The following is a 23,976-nucleotide window of genomic DNA, read 5'->3' on the forward strand; positions in this document are numbered from 1 at the left end:
GCGCATTTTATGAAATACGAAAGCTCAAAAGAGTCAAAAAATAATAAAAGATTGTCTAAAATCGATCACTGTGAGATTGCAAAATAATTGAAATTTCTCCGAATTTTTCTCCGAGACAAATTTTTAAAATTCATATTTATATACTCTATTACCTTTTTTGACAAATAGTCGAATACAGAGTAGAAAATGTGTATCTTCTTTCAATTCCAATCAATCATCTCGATCTACAGCAACGTACAGCATCCTTTTTTTTTATCTTGACAATAAAATCTTCCTCTTCACTTTTATAGAGATACACAAATATTATTACCGTTACTGCCACGGCAGTTTACCAGTTTCATAAAAATTTCCTATTTCTGTATTCAAAATCTAAAACTATATTTAGAGAGGAAACTCGACTAAAGAAAATATTTCAGGAAGGATGATAAATCACATCTACCTAAATTCCCTAACTTTCTTATGGCCCGCTCGACAGAGGTCGTTGCTGTAAAGGTGTAAAAACAAGTTAGCGAGACGCGCGTACAGTGCAATACGTACATCCGGGACATCATAACCTCAAAGCGAAGACAGATAACCCGCTATCTACGGATGAACTGTCAATTCCGGTGTGTTGAGGGGTGTGTTTTGCGACAAGGAGAGACCGGGGAAATTCGTGTAGACTGACCAGAGTCCGCGAATTTCCGTGAGTGCTGTCCGGTATATACGATTGCCCGGATGCCGGAATTCTCATTTGATAAAATTTAATCAGCGACCGCGCCCGTCGACCGTTCGTCTCAAGTATCCGCTGATTCATTGTCGCTATCCTTGGACGTCCCGTTGTTCAATTTGCTGATTTTTCGTTTACGCACTAGGCGTCCCGAGGCGTCCTTTTAGCAAGTAGCGAGCACGAAATGACGGAGGTCTATAACTTCGGTGTCGAGGCCATCAGTTGTCATGCGTGGAATAGAGATAGAACAGGTACGGAGGTCCGCTTTCATATATCTGATATTAATGGATATTAAATATCTAATTGCGGGAAGTCATAATCGGTTTTCGTTTTTGCAGAAGTTGCCATATGCCCAAACAACAATGAGATTCAGGTACACAAACGTTCTTCCTCCGGATGGAAGCTGCTGGAGACCTTGGAGGAACATCACATGGCTGTCATGGGAATTGACTGGGCGCCAAAGACCAATCGCATAGTCACTTGTTCTGCGGATAAAAACGCTTATGTGTGGACTCAAAAAGATGATGGCAAGTGGGATCCTGCATGGGTTCTCCTACGAATAAATCGAGCTGCTACTTGCGTAAAATGGTCTCCTCTAGGTATGGATATATATTCACAGAATTTGTACTTGAATTTATATTTTTATTTTATTTCTGTACAATTGTCTTTGCAGAAAACAAATTTGCTGTTGGTTCCGGGGGGCGAGTTATAGCTGTTTGTTACTTTGTATCAGAGAATAACTGGTGGTTATGTAAACATATAAAGCGTCCATTAAGGTCTACGGTAACTACTGTTGACTGGCATCCGGATAACAAAGTTCTGGTTGCTGGATCTACGGATTATAAAGTCCGTATTTTCAGTGCATTTATCAGTGATATGGAGGATGCTCCTGGTATTACTCCTTGGGGACAAAGTAATACTTTAGGAACTTTATTGGCTGAGTTTCCTAATACACCCAATGGAGGTAAAATTTTTTCTACTATTTATTATTATTATTTTTCTACTATTTATTTAAAAATACAGAATTGTTAATTATAAATAATTTAAAAAATTGGATTTTATATAATTATTATTATTATAATTATTTAGGTGGCTGGATACATTCAGTAGCGTTCAGTCCATGTGGCAATAAAATCTGTTGGGTGGCGCACAACTCATCTATATGTATCGCAGATGCTACTAAAGGAAATGCAGTCGTGAGGCTGTACACAGAGCATTTACCGTTTCTAAGTTGCATTTGGATAGGATCTAATAACATTGTTGCCGCGGTAAACAATGTAATTCTTCAAATTATACGACTTATGTTCACTATACTAATTAGGAACCTCCACTCACATAGGGGCATAGCTGTATGCCAATGTTATATTCTATAGACGATAACGGGCAAATATACTTTGCCTCAAAATTGGATAACACACAAAGAAAAGAGATTGCGGGATTATCTGCCATGCGAAAGTTCCAATCGTTAGATCGGCAAGCGAGAAATGAGACGAATGATAACGCTTTAGATAGCGTGCACCAAAATACAATCAACTGCGTTCGTCGGGTATCCGATCACGAATTTAGCACAAGCAGTTTAGATGGACAACTTGTAGTTTGGGACTTAAAGGTAATTTGTGTCATTTGTGTTATTTCAGTCTTAACAATTATGATATGTTCTAATCTATCTTTTTTTCTCTTTATTAAGCTTTTAGAGAATTCCATTGCTGGTCTCAAGATAGCGTAAACATGAAACTTTTTTTACATTGCAAAGATGAGAGATATTACATCCAATACAACGATGTATAAATGTTAAAATGAATACTATACAATTTCTCATTAATCACCTCATAAATTAAATTTTCCACATCGCGACCTATCTCCTTGAAAAGAACTTCTATCCTTTGTATAATATATAGATAAAATATTCAATAATGTATTGTTACAAAAAGGTAACATTAGCTACTGACGTCGTTCGGACGTCATCGATAAATACAAGGTGTCCCGAAAATATAATACCATAGAGTCTCACAGTCTGTGATATCTTTTAATTATAAACTTTATGTTATTAGTATCTCTTTCTTTGTTAAAAATGTGATATCTCTTTGATAGTTAATCTATTCATCCCAATGCCCAATTGCAATTTTCGGAACATCGAGTATAAAAAAAGTGGCTCAAAGGCTAAACACAAGTTGTATGCGACCATGCGCGCGACTCTGTCGGATGGTTCATCAGTCGGCAGGCATAAGCGGCTGACACGCGCTTTGTAGATCCCCGGTAGGGGTGGGGAAAAAGCAGCCGGACAAGATCAGTAGCGCGAATATCGATTCAGTCTCGCGCAAACCACCCCCATGTGTTGCCTGCAGCGCGCTTGTACTTCGCTTTACTATCATGTCCGTTGTAATAAACAGAAACGCACGACGACGCGGATGATATTGTCAATGCAAAGTGGCCCGACGTCGTCATTAAAAACACGTTAACGGATGAAATCGAGATTGCTATCATCATTATCGATGACGACGCTGTGCATCACATATATTTCGTGAATGTTAGGATTATACCGCGCCGATTGTGGATTATTGATTCAGAGGGTGACGCGTGTTTATTTTTCTTTATTTTTTCTAAAATTCAGAGAGAGAATCATTACGCGCGACGACGCGCACTAAGAAAGAGGAGCAAGCGCGCGCTCTCATCATCTCCGTTTGATCATCCCCTTGAAAGCGCGTCGCGCGAACAGGAAGCGCCGCCGGCGCGCAGCATTATTATTCGCAAGGAAAGCTCATTCTCTGTCTACGTTCGACCATCACCATCAAGCCGTCAAATATGATGCGATCTCGTTATTCGCAAACCGAGCTGTGCTACTCTTGACTACGAATCACGGGCGTCAAGGAACAATTGTGGGACGGGACGAGAGCTGACGAGTACTCCATCGAGGAATCATGTCTTCGATATCAGCGCAGGGTGTCGTCGAACGTGCCAGCGCCGAACTGACCAAGCGAATTAACGGCCTGGGATTGCGAACGTCGAAGCATCATGGTCGGTGGTAAAACGTTCTCATACCTTCATCGTATTTTTTTCCATCTCTTGTGTTTTGTTCTCACCTTTGTTCATCTGCTTATTCTATAGCTCCCCTATTATATGTTTCCACCACCACCACCACCACTTCCTGCTTGTAGTAGCGTGCGTAACATGACGCGTCATGCAGATTCCGTATTGAATTCGCGTCAGGTTCGACTTTTTTCTCCGTGTTATCGGGAATAGAAACGAGAAGGAAGATCGCTCGCTTCGGATCGGTGTCAAGTTTATCCTTCCGCTTGAACGGCGATGAAAAATAAAGACGAGCGATTAGGGGTTGCTGCTATGATTTTTCTCACTTAATGCGTTCCGGATCGAGCGATGTTAAACCTTTCGATTCAGTCCTGTTGTTACGTAATCGCGATTGATTTCTTTGTGACAATTCGTCTTTCTCTCTCCCTTTTGTTTCTCCCTCTTCCTTTTTTTTTTTTTCTTTAATTATCTAACAGCGTCAACAATATGACACGCTGTTGGCGTTTTGTTACGAGCGCGGGAATTAAATCTCGCGCTGCTACTTTACACGCAATATTTTTTCCGTAACTTATTAAGCGGTACTTCTACGTGACTTTCGTCGTCGCAATTTTAACTGCAATGGAATCGATACGTACACGTTTTCGTGCACGCGAAAATAGTGGCGGGCTTAAACATAACGAGACACCTTAGAGGCACTTAATAACGACTCAGTCGTTTAGCGTCGCGTTTTGTAACAATCGCGACCGTCTGATTCATTAGATTGATAAGATAATTGCATTCAAGTAGTCATGATTAGAGGATCAGACGTCCTGAATTCAAGTTTGAAACATTAAACGTGCCGATATGATTCGCATTGCACTCGTCGTCACTTTTGGCAGTTTAAAGACGCATCGTCTCTTTGGATCGACCGTGTTTACGTTCAGATGCGCAAATAGGCAATCTTTCGTGATTGGATAGATGCCAGTCCCGGGTCAAAACCGTGATCAACGTGACCAGAGACAGATTTGGTTCTGAGCAAAAAAGGCATAAACCTAAGATCTCCTTTCTAAATATATGCATGTAATAAGATTAATATAAGCTGAGATATAAGAAAAAAAAACAAATTATTAATCATTTAATTTGATCCTTGATTTAAATTGATAGATTATAGATCGTTTTTTATATCGTTTTTCGTCGACCGCAGAATTAAATACAAAATATATACACGAAAAATACAAAAGAACATCTTACGAATTATATCTTATGAACAATATTTCGTTTTTATTAAATATGATTAGTTGATTTTTTATTCTGATTTAAGATAAAATTATTATACCTCTCAATGCAGTTATTAAAAATAAAAATAATTTTCAAGATAAATGGCAAATAGGAAATAGCGGTGTGCCAGCCAAATAGGAGCTACGAAATAAAATAAGAATACTCAGGGAAGTTTTGAGTTTCAGATTTTTCTCTAATGAAAAATTGAACTCATATTCATCAATTACTCATAGTAATCAAAAAGCTACCGAAAAAAATTTTATTCTTTGATTCTAATAAATTATTATATATTTTACAGTAATAGTGCGTCTTTGAAAAAATTCTGTTACTCAAATATTTTATAATTGCTCTCAATTTTATTCTATAATATTCCAAATTTCATAAATTTTCTCCACAAATTCCCTTGATCTTCAGTTTTGCAAATCGTCGCTTTCATAAATTTTTGCCATCCCTTCACACATTCTTGAATAAAGTTCGCACACAGTTCTAAAATTTTTACTTATACTTTTTTTAATTCTTACGATCAAATCTGCACATTTTCTGATTTTTTTAACTATAAATTAAAATCGATATCGAATTTTCAGGGAGCGGAAAGACCAGCGTGATGGAACGCGTGACAAACGTTTTTTGTGGTGGAAGCGGCAGTGTCGCTTACATGAACTTACAAAGCGCGAATAACGCGAACACGACGCCCGAAAAGCCCAGCCGAAGCATCGCGCAGAGTATCAACAATGTATCGGCGGGCAACAATAAGGAACGCTTGAGTAATGTCACCCCGAGCAGAGCCAGGTTAATACCCAGGAACAGAATAAAGATGACCGTCCCGTTAGCTAGCGGAGGAACCGGCGGCTACGTGCCACCAATCACATGGGAGCAGCTGATGCAGGATGACAATTTCCTCGGGCGGTTTTTTCTCTATTTCACCGCCACAGAAAGAAGAATTTTGGCTCAAGTATATGGCGGAGGCATCAGTTTCCTATTCACTATCCACTATCAAAATATAAATAAATAATACAAGCAGACTTACAATTTTACTTAAAACATGAATTTCTTTAGATTTTAGTAATGTTTAAACACACGCACACTCGCGCACATGAGATTTAATTTAAAAAAAGAGATTTTATTTTCTATTATTCTTTCACGCAAATTGCCTATATTGCCCTATAAATATATATTATAAAAATATAAATCTTAAAATTAAAATATATGACTTATAGTTTCTTTATAATTATGTATATGTCAATAAGTGTCAAATCTCTAAATCTCAATCTTTGCTCCAGTTCAACCCTGTTATCTTTAAACTTCTATATGGCTTGTATCTCGATAATATACATATATTCTGTATCCTATCGTAGAATAATTGCAGCATATCATTGTACGCAGGTTTGCACGAGATGGAGAGATATTCTGTACGCGAGACCGCGTCTTTGGACGGGTCTAGTACCAGTGATACGATGCCGCGAAGCTCGCGCTATGCAGCCGACCTCACGTACCCGATTATATGCTTCCTTAATAAGAAGAGGTTTTGATTCCTTGGTCCTCCTAGCTGCGACCGATGAAGATATTCCGGAATTAACGCGCGGTTTCCCATTAGCACAACGATATGTGCATTCTTTGTCATTACGATGCTGCGCAGTAACGGACAGAGGTCTTGAGGCTCTTTTGGATCACTTACAGGTAAATTTGTATGTTTTCTATTTTTACGTATTGTTTGCTGTATTGGCTCCAAATAAACCAAAAATTTCTCGTGAATCTGAAATTCCATAATAATTATAGATAAATATAATTAAAATACAAAGAAATAAAATTTCCGGAGATAGTAAATGAAATATGTTTATGAGAATAAATTAAAACGCCTATAAAAATAAAATTGAAGAAGCCTTTCTAAGTATCAAACGTTTTTAGATTCGCTATTAATTCTTTATTGCTATAAATATTAAAATAATTTATTGCTCTTATAATCAAAATTATATAGTTAAATATTAAAAAATCGATAAAAGGAAAAGAAAAATTTTTACGCAATATAAATTAATATATTCATTCGTATAATCATGTTTAAATGATAGAGTTAGTTAAATTTAAATGATAGAGTTAGTTAGTTTGGGATTATATAGGGCAGAATGAAATGAATACAATTTTTTGTGATTATTTTTAGGCTTTGTACGAACTTGAATTAACCGGCTGCAATGAAATAACGGAGGCTGGACTATGGGCATGTCTTACTCCTAGAATAGTATCATTGTCTTTGTCAGATTGCATCAATGTGGCCGATGAGGCCGTCGGCGCCGTGGCTCAGTTACTGCCAAGCCTCTACGAATTTTCTCTGCAAGCTTATCATGTTACTGATGCTGCGCTTGGTTACTTCAGTGCAAAACAAAGCAGCGCACTCAGTATCTTGAAACTGCAATCCTGCTGGGAGCTCACAAATCACGGCGTAGTAAATATTGGTGAGAATCTTATCTTCTATTATTTTGATATTTCTCATATAGCTTTATCTTTTTAATTGATTCGTTGCAGTATATTCGAGATACAGGGATGTTACATAATATCAGATGCGACAAAACTGATACACATAAAACTATCGGTCAATATTGCTTTAATTTCACAAATAAAAAAAAATTATTTTAATTTAAATAGATAACTTTATTTTTCTGTTAAAATCAGAAGATGACTATTCATATTAAATTATAATTATTTATAGATTACATGATTATTTTTGAAAACCGTGGGCTGTTTGCTAATTTTAACTTCTGACCGAGATGTTCTGTGAAGGCTAAAGGTAAATCGGAGATCTATAATAGTGATAGGCCGAAATTAAGACAGGTGCATACGTGTTTAAGAATTAGTCTTTAGAATTAAAGAATGTAGCTTTATTTAGCTTTCAAATTGTCACTGGTAATTCAGATTCGAATTATAGCAAAATACACGTGTGCATATTTTACGGACAATGATCTGATACCATTATTTAAATAGGACGTCAAGAAAAGATTATGAATAAAATTTTATATCTCAATATATTTATTTTTCTAAAACGAAATGAAATTTACTTATATTAATTGCATTTATAAAAAAATAAAAATAAAAATGTGATAAATAAATGATAAACACCAACATAAAATTATAACTATGCCTTATAACTTTTACTTTTAATAATAAAAAGATATGTAATAATAAAAAAATGTCATATATATCATCAAAAATTTTTTTACATATAATTTTAAAGCCTTTTCACTTGCATATTTTTTTTAGAAATATTAATTAATATATTTGTTTTTGTTTTAGTACATTCCTTACCCAATCTGACTGTGCTGTCACTTTCTGGATGCAGTAAGGTGACAGATGACGGTGTCGAATTAATTGCGGAAAACTTGCCAAGACTTCGTTCCTTAGATTTGAGCTGGTGCTCAAGGATTACAGATGCAGCCTTAGAATACATTGCCTGTGATTTGAATAATTTAGAAGAACTCACATTAGATAGGTAAGAAAAAATTATTAGAATATTTTTCAAAATATCACTTTCAGATAATTAACAGCAAATATAGAATATCTCTAAAAAATCAATGTCTATGCATTTAAATAAATGTTGCATCTTACATCACATAATATGCTGTATATTAAAGCATTATACTTTATAGACATAGATTTTGTTATATGTTCCTTATTCAGAAAACATTAATGTTATTAAAATGAAGACATATTCTATTAGTAAGAAAACTGTATATATAACTTTTGAGACATTTTTTAAGAATCTTTTAGTCACCTAAATAATATTTATTTTGATATTCTATTTAAGATCATGCATTACATAAGGACTGATTCATATGTCACAAAGTGACAAAGTCATAGAAATACTAAATTCGCAATTATCTTTAGCCAAATGATTATTTGTCATGATAATAAATCCGCGTCTTATCTATTATTTGTACTTCTAATTCTAACATATCCGGTATAATTTATTTCGGGTCCGTATTTATGTGTCTTTTGTATCTTTTTTTCATACTATTGTACAGGTGTGTACACATCACGGATATTGGTGTGGGTTACATCTCCACAATGGTCTCGCTGAGTGCTTTGTTTTTAAGATGGTGTTCGCAACTTAGAGATTTCGGACTTCAACATTTATGCGTTATGAGATCTCTGCAAGTGTTGTCTGTGGCAGGTAAAGTCGCATATCATCTTTAAATCATAGTTTTATACAACTTTTCTTACACATGTGATGTAACATTCCAAATTTTATATATATTAAGTTACATAAGAAAAGTTATATAGATCTAATTACATATACATATTTTTGATCCATTTTTATATAGGTTGCCCATTGCTCACAAGTAGCGGTTTATCCAGTCTAATACAGCTTCGACATTTACATGAGTTAGAACTAACTAATTGTCCAGGAACATCGCGAGAATTGTTTGATTACCTACGTGAACATCTACCGCGTTGCCTAATCATCGAATAAACGATGTTAAATGAGGAATGTAATATCTGCAACAAAATAAGATTCTTTATATGCGAATAAATGTACGTGTCAAACAAAAAGTGTTAAGCTGCAAAAAGTAGATTTTAATTGCGGAATTTCGCAGAAAGCAATATTTCGAACAAAAAACAAAGATGGTATAATTGAAAGGAGCAGAATAGACAGATAAGAAGCAATTGACGTCCAAATAATATGAAAGAACAATATGTTTTTTCCTTATAATGGTCTAAGAAAAAAGAAAAAAAAAACACTAGCCCTCAAAATGTGCAAAATATTAATGCATAGGCATTTTTAATATACTAACGTCCCATGCACTTTGATTTATATTTTTTCATTCGGCCATGTAATTACATATTACGGGCATGTACGATTGCAATCTCTAACAATGGTTAGACGAAGTAGAAAAGAAATTCTTATGCCTACGCATTGTAATCTTGTACAAAAGCAAATTCTTTCGATATTGTACATTAGAAAAGATTGATAACTCATCAGAAAGAAGAGATCAGTGAATCCTTCTTTTTTGCCTCCTAGTGTAAAGTAGAGGAAGCTCGAGTAAACATATGACAAGAGACTCAAACAGTTAGGACTGTGATAAATTTATATTGTATGTAATTCTATTTGTTTCACGTACATCTAAACAATTAAGTTATCTTATCGAGGTGCACAAAAGTGGTGAAGCAATTGAATAATTATTCAAATATTTATTGATTATATTTAATTGTTACCTCCACTGAACGCGCTTCATTTACAAATGCATATTGTCCCATTTTTGACGATTATAGCTGCAACACATTACACATGTTGCTTGAAAGAAAGTATGTAGCAGATACTGATTACACAGAAGGTAACATTCCAAGCCATTTTTACCCTCAGCAATCTATTCATGATCGATTCATAAATACATGATTCCTGTTATTCGTTTGATAATACGTGTGTAGATGGAGAATCGAGATTCACTATTGCACCTATGATACATCGTCATTCATATGTTACCTTTATACATATATATATATATATATATATATATATATATATATATATATATATATATATACATACATACATACATACAAATATATCCTTGTGCAATTAATGTTTTCTAAATTTAAGATTTTTTCGCTAGATATGTTCTTTGTGGTTTTTGACTAAGTATACATATATTAATGTAACATAATTAGATAAGATGTTTCGCTTGTGTTTCAAGTGGATAATTTTATTACGTCGATATATGTAATTGCATACCATTTATTAATTATTGTAAACAAGTAGACTCTTAATGTATCATAATTTATGATTAAACAAGTCATATTTAATTAATTTAATCAAACATTACGTTTGAATTGTGTATTAGAACAACAGCAATAATATGCCCAAGAATACATTTTAATTTGTCTAAAATGCAACTCTTTAAAATATGCAGTGCAGTATATTGTGCAATTATTATTTTCTAAATTTAAGATTTTTCATTAGTTACCTTCTATGTTGTTATTAATTAAGTACATATTTTAATATAATTAAGTAAGTTATTTTTTGCTAATAAAAAATCTTAAATTTACAAAACATTTATTGCACAATATATATCACACACATTGCATAATTCTTTCCATTAACATAAAGTCCATTTTTAAAATAATTTTTGTCAGAATGCTGTGTATTTCTCAATGATAGAGTATAATAGTTCTATCATTTAATCCTAAGATTTATTCTATTAAATTGAGTTATGATATAGTAAATGAAGTATATAATCTCTCAAAGCAATCTCATTGTGTGAAAATATGATTTCTATGTGGTGTAACATGTTTAGCACATATAATGCCTTTGTACATACTGTACAAATTATACTTGATAATTCTGTTATCAATCAAAATTGAGCATAGATATATCTACACAAAAATTATATTAAAAAACTAAATCACATTATGAAATAACAAAGATGCAATATTAATTGACGATAGAGAATAATACAATGGAATGTGCTATAAAATAAAAATTTATTGACCAGAATTTATTGTACTTTATATAATTATTTTATTTAACTTATTTTATTACCTTTATTTTATTTAGAATTCTCACTAATGTATAAAATAAATTATACATCTTTCCACCAAATAAGTAAACCCAAACCAGGTTCATCAATTGATCCCTACCAAATATATTGAAATATTGTTGAAATTAGAGAATTGAACATTTTGATGAATATAACATTAAAAATTCATAAACCCACTTACATGTAAGACATATGGTGCAACATTATTGGTTTCTTCACCTACATCACGAGCATTACCTGTAGATGGTAAAGGTGCCTCTGCAAAAATCTCCTCCACTACTCTGAATCGTATAGCATCTCCTAAAGTTAAATATCTCAATTTTATGACTTTAGTTTAAATCAATATATGCTAATTCTAATCATATATTCATGTGAGATATATACCTGTTTCCATATATAAGTTATGTTCCGTTCCATCTTCAGTCTTATATACCCAAAACCACATTTGTTGCGTTTGATTAAAATGTGATGGGTGTTGTAATTTATGTGGTGGTATAATTATATCTTCAAAGAATCCTAATGTAACTGAAATGAGATATAAATGCTATAATAATAAAAAAACGAATACAATAAAAAACTGAATTGGATAACTAAATCAGACTGTTACCATGTACACCCTCGGAGCTAGAACTACGAACTTTTCCTATCAATATTTCTTCTATCCATGGACGAAACACGATAAATCGAAATGTCACTTTTGTATGAGAAGCTCCGTCTCCTGGAAAAATATACGATTCTTCGATCTTCGTAATATCATGCAACACAATGCAAAGACCAACATCCTTGTAAACCTATGTAATAACATTGTTTCATATAATTTTATCAGCATCATAAAAAATTTACCTTATAATTAAAAATAATTTATAATATATATGTACTTTATTAGCGAGTTTTCTGTTTAATTCGTCAGCAACAATATCATTTAGTTTGTATTTAAAGTTGCTCGGTAATACCCTGACAGTATCTTTTAATTCCGCAAGCACAAACATTTTTGTTATATCTTACACGGTGAAATATTTTTCAGAACCAAATATGATCGTGATAAAAAAATGTTTGCACCTTTTTTTCTGATTAATCAAACAATTTAAACTGTAATATACCCATATACTTCTATATTGTTTGTAGCCAAGCTTCCCAAGCTTGTGATGTGATCATGCCGCTCAGGCAATGATAAAAACTCGTGGGAATTATCCCACTGGCAGACTTCTGCGCATGCGTGAATGACGTCTTGCCCCATGTGACCAAACTCGGCAGACTCTAACTAAGATTCGTACTAAGATTTGATATAGGGTACTTTTTAAAGCCTAAATAAATTTTCTTTTGTTTTTGTTAATATTTATGCCAATAATATATTAAAATCCTGTTATCTTTTTAAAGATAAACAAAATAAATTTTAAACACCAAATTATATATTATTTCATTCAACATTATCTATTTTTTTCGTGTAAAAGGTATAACAGTACTCTTATTTCAATATACACTATAAGCTATTGAGGTCTTCTGACGTTTGCACTACTGCGCATGTCCGAGATATTTTCCACGAGTTTTCATCACTGCGCTCAAGGAAGCTATTATCAGAGAGAAGCCTGAGAGCGGCTATCCCGACGTTTTTCGTATGATAACTTTCGGTCCCGTACAGTAGCGCCTCTACGTCCATTTTACGGAGGCTTGAAACTACAAGGCCAAATTCATTTTCAGACAGGATAAAACAGCCAGTTGGTTCACTTCCGTGCTACATCCATTTTTCAATTTTGGTTCATATCTGTGCTACATCCACTTTTCGATATTGTCGATAGTGGTAGTACACTGATCGCTAGACAAAGAGAGATGATTCCGCCGTCTTTGTCTCTCTTTCATTGCGTATGTAACATCCATGAATGCACATAATTGACGTATTGAGCACACGGATGCGATTGTTGGAATGAGATAACATCAGACAAGGAGCGATAATCGTGTGCTATCCTTGTTTCTCTAGCGTATCGCTTTATGGCTGAAATACGGGTTGAAACTGAAAATGCTTTTTGGCCTCTCATTGCAGTAACGCAACAAGCTAATAACCACCTATTTTTTGCAAATTTTAAAAGTAGAAAGAAAAAAAATTAATGTCAAAATTAATAATCAAAAAAATTTTTGATATCTCATTAAAGCGGGTTCGAAAATCTTACGTGAAGTAAAGTAACGTTTAATTGACCAATCAGACTTAAAAGGAGCAAAAATTTCTTTATTCTGATTGGTCAATTCAATACTACTCTCGCAAGTAAGATTTTTGAACCACCCTTAATCTTGCTTAATTTAATACAACTTGTGTTAGTATTTATGCTATATCCCATCATCTTTTTAAACGCTAGCTGCATTTCGTATGTACGTACAGTGTTTTAGAAGAAACGGATATATTATTTTTATATTAATTATCTTTTAATAATCATTCCAGGATGGTGTATAGCTCAATAAGTTTAATATACCTCTAACTTATGTCAATGCTAATTGATGAACTATCGATTGATACAGGTTAGAAAATTTATTTACGTTTGCAAAATTGACATCAACAGAAAATATGGATAGCAGTAAGTAGTTTCCTTTTGTTTCTTTACATTTTTTTTTTTTTTTATATACATTTAGAGCTAAATTTCCAAAATCTATAACTAATTTAATTTATTGCCATTTTTCTAGGCTCGGACGAAGATAGTGTCTTAAGTAATGAGGATATGAAATCAAGAACAACAGATCCATTTAGTAATTATTCTCCAGATGATCCTAGTGATCCCCATTACTCTGAGATAGGCAACATAATGTCTGCTTTTGATAACGATGATAATTATTTAAATCGTGAAAAAAGATCTAGACACTCTTCTTCCTCTTCCTCTGATGATAATAACGATCAACAATACGATAACTTGTCAAACTATAAATACAAAATGAATGTCAGCAAACACGATGAAAGCATGAGCAAACATAGAAATAGACGCAAAAAACTGAACAGTGGAGATGCCATTAATAGTATAGAGAACGAAAAACATACTCAAAAGACTGAGTTAGCAAACAATATGCTTATCTATGAAAGCAAAAATAATCTATCTCATACATCAAAAGCTCAAAATATGATGAAAAAAATGGGATACAAACCAGGAAAAGGTCTTGGAAAAGATGACCAAGGTCGTGTAGAACCAGTAGAAGCAATTACGCAACGAGGCCGAAGAGGATTTGGACATTATGTACCAGGTCTGAAAGAAGCAAGTCTCAAATGGAATCCTGAAGAAGAAGAAATAAAAGCTATAGAAGATATTGAATGGTTACCAAATGTACATTCTCAGACGCTCCTAGCTGAGAACATGATTGATTGGATAAAAAAGGGACCGAAAAAACTTACCATAGAAGATGAAATCACGTATTGTAATCCAGAAATTTTGGAACAAATTATCAGGTCAAAAACTGTATTTGACAAATTAGATAAGGTTGAGATGCGCAAAGCGAGAACTCGTTCAAATCCTTATGAAACAATTCGCACTGCTAATTATTTGAATCGTGCAGCTGTCAAAATGGCAAATATCGACAGAGCATGTAATTTCATGTTTACCAAACCAAAAGGTTTACGTTCCGATGAATTATTGTACTTCGCCGATGTATGTGCCGGTCCGGGTGGTTTCAGCGAGTATATTCTGTCAAGAAAGAAATGGTATGCCAAAGGATTTGGATTCACTTTGAAAAACGAAAATGACTTCACATTGGACGAGTTCTTTGCTGGTCCATGTGAAACCTTTCATCCTTTTTATGGTTCTAAAGGCAATGGAGATGTATTTGATCCACAAAATCAAGAAGAATTTAGATCTTTAATAATGAAACATACATATGGCACAGGTGTGCATTTTATGATGTCAGATGGAGGATTCTCTGTGGAAGGTCAAGAAAACATACAAGAGATTTTATCTAAGCAATTATATCTGTGTCAGTGTTTGGTGGCATTAATGATAGTGAGACCAGGTGGACACTTTGTGACAAAATTGTTTGATTTGTTCACACCTTTCAGCGTTGGACTTGTTTATCTAATGTATAGATGTTTTGAAAATATTTGTATCTTCAAGCCCAATACTTCTAGGCCAGCTAATTCGGAACGTTATTTAATATGTAAAACAAAAAAAATCGATACACAAGCGATAGTTCATCATCTTTCTCATGTTAATCATTCACTTTTAACAAAAGATGATAAGAATGATATAATTCAATTAGTACCGCTCGATGTGTTAGAAGCAGACAAGGCATTTATATCATATTTGAGAAGCTCTAATGACGCTCTAGGAAAGAAACAAATAATAGGCCTCTTAAAGATCGCGGCTTTTTGCGAGGATCCGATGCTGACTGAGCCAAAACAAGCGGATATGCGAAAGGAATGCCTGAATTATTGGAATATACCTGATAAAACTCGCGTGAGGCCGCAAATTGTTAGACCTCAAGATAAAATATGGGAAATTTTAAAGGGCTCTGAATGTTTCTTTGGTTTTGAAGCACAGAAATTGAAGAGCGATAATGTAAAAAGTATTTTGAATCAACCATACAATTGGTATTGCATGCCCTGTGGTTCTGGTCCTTATGTCGAAGAAGATAAAGCAGCAACGTTTTATTTGGGTTTGGGAAGGAGAAAAGTGTTTCGTTACATGAAAGGAGGCAAATGGGAATCGATTGGCGATGTAAAAATAGAATTACCACCTGATACTCTTGTATATGCTGAATTAGTATATGAAACAAAATGGACAGGAAAATATTTCTCCAAGACACGTGCATTGCATATTTTGGATGCTTACATGCTTGGTGGAGAAGATGTTAACAAACGATATCTAGATGATAGGTAAGAAATGTGTTACATTATTATGTTTTACAAACATAATATAAAATTCTGAACTGTCAGTAACATGTTCTAAGCTATTAATTTAACATTTTGTTTAAAAATTAAATATAAATCAAATTAAGACGTGTTTTTCTGTAACATTTTTATATACAGATCAATATTGCAAAATTTATAGTCTTTATAAATTAAATTGGAGTAGATATTTATAGTAATTTAATAATGATATCGATTTGAATTAAAAAGATAAATACAAAAGTTTTATAGAATGTAGTTATAAAGAGTAATTCTATTATAAATAAATTGTCATTAATTATAATTAATATTTTTATGCAATATCTGTTGCAGATATAAATTAACTAAGCTATTTTGTGATGCGTTATGGAAACCAATTCCAAATGACTACGTATGTGTGCGCGCAAAGGAGAGGTTCATGCTAAATCCCGATATAGGGAAGAACTTGCGTGTCGCGCAACGTCGTGTAAAAATGCCCATTGCGTTCGAGTCGCAAAAGAGTCTCTTGGAACGTGACGGCGAAAATGATGAGGAACCCATATATTCTGCATACAACAGCGTACTTTTCTTAAAAAGCGTCGCTCAACCTTGGTCTCGTCATATTAGCAAAAAAACATACGAATTTTATGTCTACAATCCGCTTACCAAAAGAGCAGAATATGAAATCCGAAACAATCTACCTAATAGACCGTCCGAAGCCGAAGCCGATTTTAAAGAGACATTCGAGAAACGTATTATCTGGCATTGGCCTGGTGATAGCCTAGCATTGAATATGGACACTTTAGTTGCAATGATAAATTCATCACAAAATGTCTGAATCATGTGTATTATATTATTATACATATCATAAATAATTATATCAAAAATTTTTTTAAATTGAATTTTTCTTAAAACATATTACTTTTGATTATAGAGAATTTGTTATAGTTTCATTTAATAATTAATATCTCAAAATTTTTTTTAATTTAAAATAAGAAAATGTATTAGAAAATATTTAATAACTTAACAAATTATAATCTCTCTCTTTAGAAAGATATAAGAAATTTAAAAGACTGCACCTTCTATGCATAATGATATACTTTAGTTTACATGATGAAGAATCACATAAGTATGTGAATCGTGTATTATATTGTACATATATATTACAAATTTATATGTATGTAATTAATTTTTTTTAGTTTTGATTTTTCTAGGTTAATCACGAAAATTATGGGAAATTAAAATAAAAAAAAATTTAGAAAATATTTAACAAAAATTGGAAAACTATAATTTTTTTCATATATGAATAATTTAAGACATTGTGTCTCATACAATTCTATATATCATAGATTAGTTATATGTATTTTTTGATGTTGAAACAATTAAAAACATAGGTAAATATTCTATATTAATACATTAACAAATAATTATGGTCAAGTTGTAATAACTGTTATAATCTGTACATGATCATTGTAAAAATATAGTTAACAAAACACAATAAAAAAAAAAAAAAATAAACAAAATAAACAAAAATTAATAATTACGCACATGTGGATGAATCGACGTGCATTTCGATGCGTATATAACACATTTTTAACCACACCAGACATACTTTTAAAATGTCTGTCAGTCCGCAGTCTGATAAGTGGGACGGAAAAATGTGATGCATCATATCTTCATACAATTTTTTACAAGAAATAGAAATTTTTCGTATAATTTTGACAATTATATTATATACGGTAATTATATAAATATTTTTATTAAGTTTCAATGTGTTATTTATAATGTTATTTTTTCTATGTGTGTGTAAATATATTTTTTTTTCATATTTTTTAGGAATTAATTTTAATTAACGGAGAAATAACTCCTCTGTATTTTGTAAGTTAAAATTCACATTAAAATAGTTTTTAATCATATAATAATATAATATAATTACTTAAAAAGATGTAATTATACATAAATTATAACATGTTAATTTATTATAAACAACCTCAATACATTATATACAACTATTTTTTAATATCTTTATATATATATATATATATATATATATATATATATATATATATATATATATATATTTATATTTACATTATGTGTATAAATATCACTCTGCACATACATTCACACATCATTTTCACACTCACTTTTTAAATTTATTCTAGAATTTATAGTAAAATTGTGACCACATTTCAAAATAATATATGTAAAAAAAAGTTTTTATATATATCTCGAGTTTGTAAAAACAAATATAAATAACTACACATTTTCTTATAAATATGTGCTTGTATACACAGTTTGAAATGAGACTAATGTTATCACGTTTTTATCACTAAAGTATTATTTGTGATTATTATTTTGCCTTTGTATAATGTATCTAATATAGCAGTAATATTATATACAGCTAATTTATTACATACGTTTATAAAAAGTTTGTCTAAAGATATATAATTTATTATTATAAAAGAATGAAGCTCACCTTTAAATTATTTAAGAGACAGATAATTTCCTCTATGTGTAAGGCATATTTTAAAGAAAATAATTTGTTTAATATATTTTCATAATTCAAAAACATAATGGCTTATTCCATTCTGTGTATACATTTGTTTTTTCGATGTAATGTATAAATTTTTATAAACGCCAGCAATAAACTGTCTTTTTTTAGTCTTGTATCACATTAAATATAATTATCTCAAAGCTCTTCTTCTTTAAGTTCAAAATAAAAACGATTCTACTCTGTACTTTTAAAAGTACTGTGGAAGATAGTAACATGCAAATTATTTCAACTTAATTATTTTTGGCAGTTACATATTTTGAACTATTACAATACTATTAGTAATAGTAATAGTTTTTAACAACTAGTTATCCTTGGTAACAAAAGTTGTGCTAAGATACTTTATAGTCTTTGCTTTTCTCAAATTTTAGATGAATTTAAATATTCGTTGGCATTATAAGTTGATCATGGTTAATATTTATTTCTAAGTTTACATCAGCACGAATCTATTCAATAATAAAATCAAATAGAACTCTGTAGCTAACTAAATCCTTTATAAAAAAGTGAATCGACATATGGCACTTCAATGCGCGTATAGTTTTAGAATCCAAAAAAGAAAAATAAGCATATACACAACACATATGTATGGAACATGATAAATCACAAAATGTATCATCTGTGATAAGAAAGAATGGTAGTCGCCCATAGAAGACGCTGCCAGATCCAACGCGGTACCCTGCATGGTACAAAGTTGGTCATCGCGCCGGCCAAGTGGCGCACCCAATCCCAGATGCCCCATGGTGCGTGTCCGCCGTTAACATAGAGAACGTATGTAAAACCATCCTTACACTTTCCCCGTATCGAATAGTAATATGGAAGAAAACTGTGCAACCGAAAGTGACACCTCTGATAAAACAATATAGCAGGAGCATTGCTGGAGAGCACATGTAGGAAGACTGCCTTTACAGAGGAACGTTCAGGAGCAGTGACATGGGCCAACAGTTGTTCCAACAGCAACGAAGCTATTCCATTTCTCCTATATGCGCGTCGTACCCCTAAGCTAAGTATATAACCTACTAGACAATTTTTTCCTAAACTGGAACACAAGATACCGCGGTCTTCTTTATTTAACCTAGCATAAGGCTTTATCTCTGCAACGATTAGCCCTATTATTACTCCGCCATATACCGCTGCAAGTGCATAGAACCTTGATGAGCTTGTAATGTCTTCGTACCATGAATAAGGATAATCTGGACAGATAGAAATTAAAAATTAGTTGTATTATATAGTATTTAAAATAATATTTATATTATGCTTATTATTGCAAATTTCCTGTAATATATATAAATATTATTTGCCATCTGAAAAAAATATCATTTAATATCTTTTCAGCAAAAAGCATTTCATATTTTTTTATTAACTGGACAATTCTAAAATTTAATAAAACCATATATATTTAAAACATTAGTCATCATTTCAATTTAAAATTCTTTTTTTATAACTATCTATTCTTATGAAATATAGAATCATTTCTTCATTTTTCTGTTTCTCTTCTCTCCCAAATATTTACATTTCTATTTTTTAATTAGTTGGAGATTTCATAAAAGAAAGAAAGAAAATTTAAATAAATAAGCTATTATAAAAAAATATTTTTTCAATCCTGTGTTGTATTTATACATAAGACAAGATCGCTTGGTACCAAGTGTGTATGTTTGAACTCACCTATGGGAAACCAATCTTGACAGAGCGAGCGCACCTCTTCCAGATCATCGGGACAGAGGAAGCGCAGCTGCACCTCACCCAGGACACATAGCGGCACTGTGACCGCCGGCGTCGTCACGGAAGCTGCTGCTGTCGTTGACGTAGTCGTCGTTGTCGGGCAACCGCTACAGATGGTGGTCGAACAATCTCTTGCGACAGTTTCATTCGTGACGTAGGAAGCACGTTGCTTGCCGTCGAGTGGCTCGACTCCGTTTGCCTTCACGGCAACACGACCGGACTCACTGTCCTCGATCTCCGGCAGGATTACCGGTAGATATCGGTTAAAGGACACGACCATCGCACGACCACGGCTGGCCTGTTCTCATCTCACGGCTTATCATTTGTATATATCAGTTGCGAGTCAACGCGGTAATTGAATCAGGAGGTACGTCACGTCGTCGTGCATTGACAGCGACCGCCGCCGATCATAAACACGCAGCAGCGGCACGTCGTAGACATTTTGTTTTCACGTATCGCTCTAGTTCATTGTTATTGTTGTCGCGATTCACGCGACCCACACTTGACGTTGCCGCTGCTTACTGCGACTGAACCTCGCGCATCCGCTGTTTTTTGTCGCGTGCACTGTAAATGATTTTGCGTCCAACCATCGCTGCATGTGAACCATAATTGTTATAAATAAAATATTATTATTAAATAAATATATATTTAATTATGCTAAATAAATAATGTAATAATAAATATTTGCATATAATTAATAAATAATTGTTATAATAAATAAAAGAATTGTTACATATATATATATATATATATATATATATATATATATATATATATATATATTAAGAATAATTTAATAATATTATTAAATTATATAATATTTAATTTTATAATTTGTTATATTATATTACAAATTGTTATATTATATAGAAGTCTGTGATCATCACAATGTTATTTTTCACGGATTAATCGATTTTCATGATGGCGTTCGAAAATTTACTTGTCAAAATAGAATGATGTTTGATTAATCATCGTTACTTCTTTTGCCCTGATTGGTCAATCGAATGCTGTTTCACTCCGAGTAGATTTTCGAACACAATTCGTGGGACTTTAATCCCCGGAAGAACGTGTGAACATCTATGCAAGTGACGTTGCTTTGAATCAGCTGTTGATATGGCCGTTTATATATAGAATCGTTTTAAAGTTTTAATAATCACCATGGCGGCAAACAAAGCTGTCACCGTCCTTGCGCCGAATGGTCGCCGGCAGAATGTGAAGGTTACGATGAACACGACGATCTTGCAGGTATATAAATTCATCGAGTCGATATTACATACTATTTATGAATGGATATTTGCATTCGCTAAATAATGATAGAATCGTCTCGAAAAAATCTTTATACGAAGGTTTTCTTTGCAGGTTCTGGAGGAAGTATGCCAAAAGCAGGGTTTCAACTCTGATGACTATGACATAAAGTGAATATAATAGTTTGCACTTGAATTTTTGCAATGTGGCATAATTTCCACATATATCTCTCTATTACAGACACAATCGTCAGATACTAGATCCCAATACGATATTTCGATTTACTGGTTTGCCAAATAATGCCCAGTTGGAAATGGTAGCCTGCACAAAGACGCGTACCGTGTCGAATGTTACGATTGGTATTCAGTCAGAGAATGGAGAGAGAATAATGCGCGAATTTCCTCCTAAAACAACATTAGCTCAAGCATTGGTAGAAATATATCCTGATTCTGACCTTGAAAGGGCTGTATTGATCTACATGCATCGAGAAGTATGTTTTCATATACATACACGCGCGCGCGCGCGCATGTATGACCATATAAAAAAAATACTGATGTTTAATAATCTACTATTAAATATACCATGAGTATATAAACAGAGAAATAAAAATGTATCTAATCAAAGTTTTTTTTTACATAGGTATATGGGAGAGAAGCATTAGAAAAGACAACATTGAAGTCATTAGGCCTCAATAGTGGAAAAGCAATATTACGATTGATATATCGTGATCCTGAACAATTAAAAACTCAAGCACATGTATCTACCCCTTTACTTCCAAAGTCAGTGGATAATTCATCAAGCAATAAAGATTGTTCCCAGAGAGTGCCATCATCTGCACCGCACTGTAGTAAAACATCGAATGATGGTAAATCAATAAATGTATCAAATATGAAAAATAAAAAATCTGAGATGAAAGACAAAAAAGATAAGAAAGTAGATGTATTGAATGATAAAGAACAAGAAAGGAATGTATATACAATAGAAGAAAGTCAGGCCACTGCATCCAGTCATAAAGATCATGAAACTAAAAGAGATCAGTACAATACAGAGGCGCACACAGAAGTCCAGGAAGATGTGTACGAAGTGAAGTTTGTAAGGTGTAATTGTGCAAACGTGCAATCTCATTCAAGTAACATGTTTACTTATTAATAATTTTATGTTACAGTTAGGAGAAAGAAATGCTCTAGTGTTCAATCAAGCCGGAACTCAGGCATTGCCGAGAGATGAATTACCGGATAATTTTTTCGAACTCGATCTGCACGACGCGAGGACTCTTTTACGAGATGCTAAACGTCGCAAGGAACAACTCGAGGACGCTCCGCTTCTGACAGAGGCGCAGCGTCAACTTGAACAAGATAAGCGCACTCTAGATCGATTGAACAAGTATCGACGTACTGTAATTCGCGTACAGTTCCCCGATCAATTTGTCCTTCAGGGCTTGTTCGGACCGTTAGAGACTATTGAAACTGTTAAGAACTTTATCAAGAATTATTTGGACGATCCGAATTGCGAATTCGTTATCTGTGAGTAATAAAACATGCAATTATCATATTTATTCTATATGAATGGGATAAGCGTATAATAATTTTATTGTAGTAAAATTTTATTATTTTTTGCAGATACTAGCCCACCAAAGCATATTCTAAATTCAGATGCGCGATTAATAGATGAAAATCTTGTTCCCTCTGCTATCGTTTATTATTCTGGGCAATCGTCACTCAGTTCGAGTGTAAAAGCCAAATTGACAGATCCTAGAGCTGCTGGTATCGAAGCCATTAGATCTAGGTAAATTATATTGATTCTATCGATATTGATTGTCGTTAAATTTTATATTTATCTATATAGAACTACCATGACGCGAAAAGAACAAGATCCAGCGACTGAAGAAAATAGAGGCACAGTTGTCGAGAACAGAAGCAATCGTGTTACTCCGGGACCAAGTGGTAGTGGTCAATCGTCATCATCACCGTCATCATCATCAGCTCGGAATCAAAAGAAGACACCAAAATGGCTCAAATTTCCGGCAGATTTCAAATAATTAATTATTTTGCTAATAGCACCGAGAGAGAGAGAGAGAGAGAGAGAGAGAGAGAGAGAGATGGTTCCTCATATT

At 33.1% G+C, this 23,976-nt stretch overlaps 6 protein-coding genes across 10 annotated transcripts; 4 read left to right on the plus strand and 2 right to left on the minus strand.

The window, feature by feature from the left end:
* Positions 1–526: 526 nt before the first annotated feature.
* On the plus strand, positions 527–2,528 carry LOC126856387 (actin-related protein 2/3 complex subunit 1A-A). The gene is made up of 7 exons (XM_050604846.1): positions 527–777; positions 852–957; positions 1,045–1,305; positions 1,380–1,670; positions 1,796–1,974; positions 2,046–2,315; positions 2,394–2,528. The coding sequence occupies exons 2-7, from the start codon at positions 891–893 to the stop codon at positions 2,430–2,432; spliced, it is 1,107 nt and encodes a 368-aa protein (XP_050460803.1). The 5' UTR covers positions 527–777; positions 852–890; the 3' UTR covers positions 2,433–2,528.
* Positions 2,529–2,678: 150 nt separating this feature from the next.
* LOC126856381 (F-box/LRR-repeat protein 16) lies at positions 2,679–9,449 on the plus strand. Of its 2 annotated transcripts, none has more exons than XM_050604839.1 (7): positions 2,679–3,728; positions 5,575–5,942; positions 6,374–6,667; positions 7,146–7,437; positions 8,273–8,468; positions 9,001–9,149; positions 9,301–9,449. In XM_050604839.1, the coding sequence occupies exons 1-7, from the start codon at positions 3,719–3,721 to the stop codon at positions 9,447–9,449; spliced, it is 1,458 nt and encodes a 485-aa protein (XP_050460796.1). In that variant the 5' UTR covers positions 2,679–3,718. The 2 variants fall into 2 exon arrangements, with proteins under 2 accessions (XP_050460796.1, XP_050460795.1); XM_050604838.1 differs by having other exon boundaries at positions 2,679–3,721.
* Positions 9,175–12,692, minus strand: LOC126856412 (DNA-directed RNA polymerase III subunit RPC8). Of its 3 annotated transcripts, XR_007688357.1 has the most exons (7): positions 12,393–12,692; positions 12,122–12,305; positions 11,899–12,039; positions 11,696–11,814; positions 11,517–11,610; positions 10,193–10,432; positions 9,318–9,475 (listed from the first exon to the last, which is right to left on the minus strand). XR_007688357.1 is itself a non-coding variant. In XM_050604880.1 (6 exons), exons 1-5 carry the CDS (start codon positions 12,501–12,503, stop codon positions 11,557–11,559), a joined length of 609 nt encoding a protein of 202 aa, XP_050460837.1. In that variant the 5' UTR covers positions 12,504–12,692; the 3' UTR covers positions 9,175–9,475; positions 11,517–11,556. The 3 variants fall into 3 exon arrangements, 2 of the variants coding, with proteins under 2 accessions (XP_050460837.1, XP_050460836.1); XM_050604880.1 differs by lacking the exon at positions 10,193–10,432 and having other exon boundaries at positions 9,175–9,475; XM_050604879.1 differs by lacking the exons at positions 9,318–9,475; positions 10,193–10,432 and having other exon boundaries at positions 11,440–11,610.
* A 1,120-nt stretch (positions 12,693–13,812) lies between these two features.
* Positions 13,813–17,885, plus strand: LOC126856344 (cap-specific mRNA (nucleoside-2'-O-)-methyltransferase 1-like). The gene is made up of 4 exons (XM_050604769.1): positions 13,813–13,875; positions 13,946–14,078; positions 14,185–16,354; positions 16,700–17,885. The coding sequence occupies exons 2-4, from the start codon at positions 14,069–14,071 to the stop codon at positions 17,181–17,183; spliced, it is 2,664 nt and encodes an 887-aa protein (XP_050460726.1). The 5' UTR covers positions 13,813–13,875; positions 13,946–14,068; the 3' UTR covers positions 17,184–17,885.
* Positions 17,886–18,415: 530 nt separating this feature from the next.
* Positions 18,416–20,898, minus strand: LOC126856347 (N-alpha-acetyltransferase 60). Its single transcript, XM_050604774.1, has 2 exons — positions 20,562–20,898; positions 18,416–20,089 (listed from the first exon to the last, which is right to left on the minus strand). The coding sequence occupies exons 1-2, from the start codon at positions 20,896–20,898 to the stop codon at positions 19,512–19,514; spliced, it is 915 nt and encodes a 304-aa protein (XP_050460731.1). The 3' UTR covers positions 18,416–19,511.
* LOC126856346 (tether containing UBX domain for GLUT4) lies at positions 20,856–23,952 on the plus strand. Of its 2 annotated transcripts, XM_050604771.1 has the most exons (8): positions 20,856–20,985; positions 21,644–21,863; positions 21,978–22,033; positions 22,104–22,353; positions 22,503–22,955; positions 23,029–23,386; positions 23,483–23,648; positions 23,709–23,952. In XM_050604771.1, exons 2-8 carry the CDS (start codon positions 21,777–21,779, stop codon positions 23,899–23,901), a joined length of 1,563 nt encoding a protein of 520 aa, XP_050460728.1. In that variant the 5' UTR covers positions 20,856–20,985; positions 21,644–21,776; the 3' UTR covers positions 23,902–23,952. The 2 variants fall into 2 exon arrangements, with proteins under 2 accessions (XP_050460728.1, XP_050460730.1); XM_050604773.1 differs by lacking the exons at positions 20,856–20,985; positions 23,709–23,952 and having other exon boundaries at positions 21,670–21,863; positions 23,460–23,642.
* Positions 23,953–23,976: the final 24 nt, after the last annotated feature.

Source organism: Cataglyphis hispanica, chromosome 18, assembly GCF_021464435.1.
Source record: "Cataglyphis hispanica isolate Lineage 1 chromosome 18, ULB_Chis1_1.0, whole genome shotgun sequence".
In the NCBI taxonomy this organism is placed as follows: Eukaryota; Metazoa; Arthropoda; class Insecta; order Hymenoptera; family Formicidae; genus Cataglyphis; species Cataglyphis hispanica.

What these genes read in the sequence shown, in the direction of transcription:
- LOC126856387 (XM_050604846.1), top strand. Translation starts at nt 891, where the DNA reads ATGACGGAGGTCTATAACTTCGGTGTCGAGGCCATCAGTTGTCATGCG. An exon ending in GTGGAATAGAGATAGAACAG is followed by an intron (nt 958 to 1,044) that starts GTACGGAGGTCC and finishes TCGTTTTTGCAG; the next exon opens with AAGTTGCCATATGCCCAAAC. An exon ending in TCCTAATACACCCAATGGAG is followed by an intron (nt 1,671 to 1,795) that starts GTAAAATTTTTT and finishes ATAATTATTTAG; the next exon opens with GTGGCTGGATACATTCAGTA.
- LOC126856381 (XM_050604838.1), top strand. Translation starts at nt 3,625, where the DNA reads ATGTCTTCGATATCAGCGCAGGGTGTCGTCGAACGTGCCAGCGCCGAA. An exon ending in GCGAACGTCGAAGCATCATG is followed by an intron (nt 3,722 to 5,574) that starts GTCGGTGGTAAA and finishes TCGAATTTTCAG; the next exon opens with GGAGCGGAAAGACCAGCGTG. An exon ending in CTCTTTTGGATCACTTACAG is followed by an intron (nt 6,668 to 7,145) that starts GTAAATTTGTAT and finishes GATTATTTTTAG; the next exon opens with GCTTTGTACGAACTTGAATT.
- LOC126856412 (XM_050604880.1), bottom strand. Translation starts at nt 12,503, where the DNA reads ATGTTTGTGCTTGCGGAATTAAAAGATACTGTCAGGGTATTACCGAGC. An exon ending in ACAGAAAACTCGCTAATAAA is followed by an intron (nt 12,306 to 12,392) that starts GTACATATATAT and finishes GTTATTACATAG; the next exon opens with GTTTACAAGGATGTTGGTCT. An exon ending in TAGCTCCGAGGGTGTACATG is followed by an intron (nt 12,040 to 12,121) that starts GTAACAGTCTGA and finishes ATCTCATTTCAG; the next exon opens with TTACATTAGGATTCTTTGAA.
- LOC126856344 (XM_050604769.1), top strand. An exon ending in AAACGATATCTAGATGATAG is followed by an intron (nt 16,355 to 16,699) that starts GTAAGAAATGTG and finishes TATCTGTTGCAG; the next exon opens with ATATAAATTAACTAAGCTAT.
- LOC126856347 (XM_050604774.1), bottom strand. Translation starts at nt 20,898, where the DNA reads ATGGTCGTGTCCTTTAACCGATATCTACCGGTAATCCTGCCGGAGATC. An exon ending in TCAAGATTGGTTTCCCATAG is followed by an intron (nt 20,090 to 20,561) that starts GTGAGTTCAAAC and finishes CTATCTGTCCAG; the next exon opens with ATTATCCTTATTCATGGTAC.
- LOC126856346 (XM_050604771.1), top strand. Translation starts at nt 21,777, where the DNA reads ATGGCGGCAAACAAAGCTGTCACCGTCCTTGCGCCGAATGGTCGCCGG. An exon ending in TGATCTACATGCATCGAGAA is followed by an intron (nt 22,354 to 22,502) that starts GTATGTTTTCAT and finishes TTTTTTACATAG; the next exon opens with GTATATGGGAGAGAAGCATT. An exon ending in GAATTGCGAATTCGTTATCT is followed by an intron (nt 23,387 to 23,482) that starts GTGAGTAATAAA and finishes TATTTTTTGCAG; the next exon opens with ATACTAGCCCACCAAAGCAT.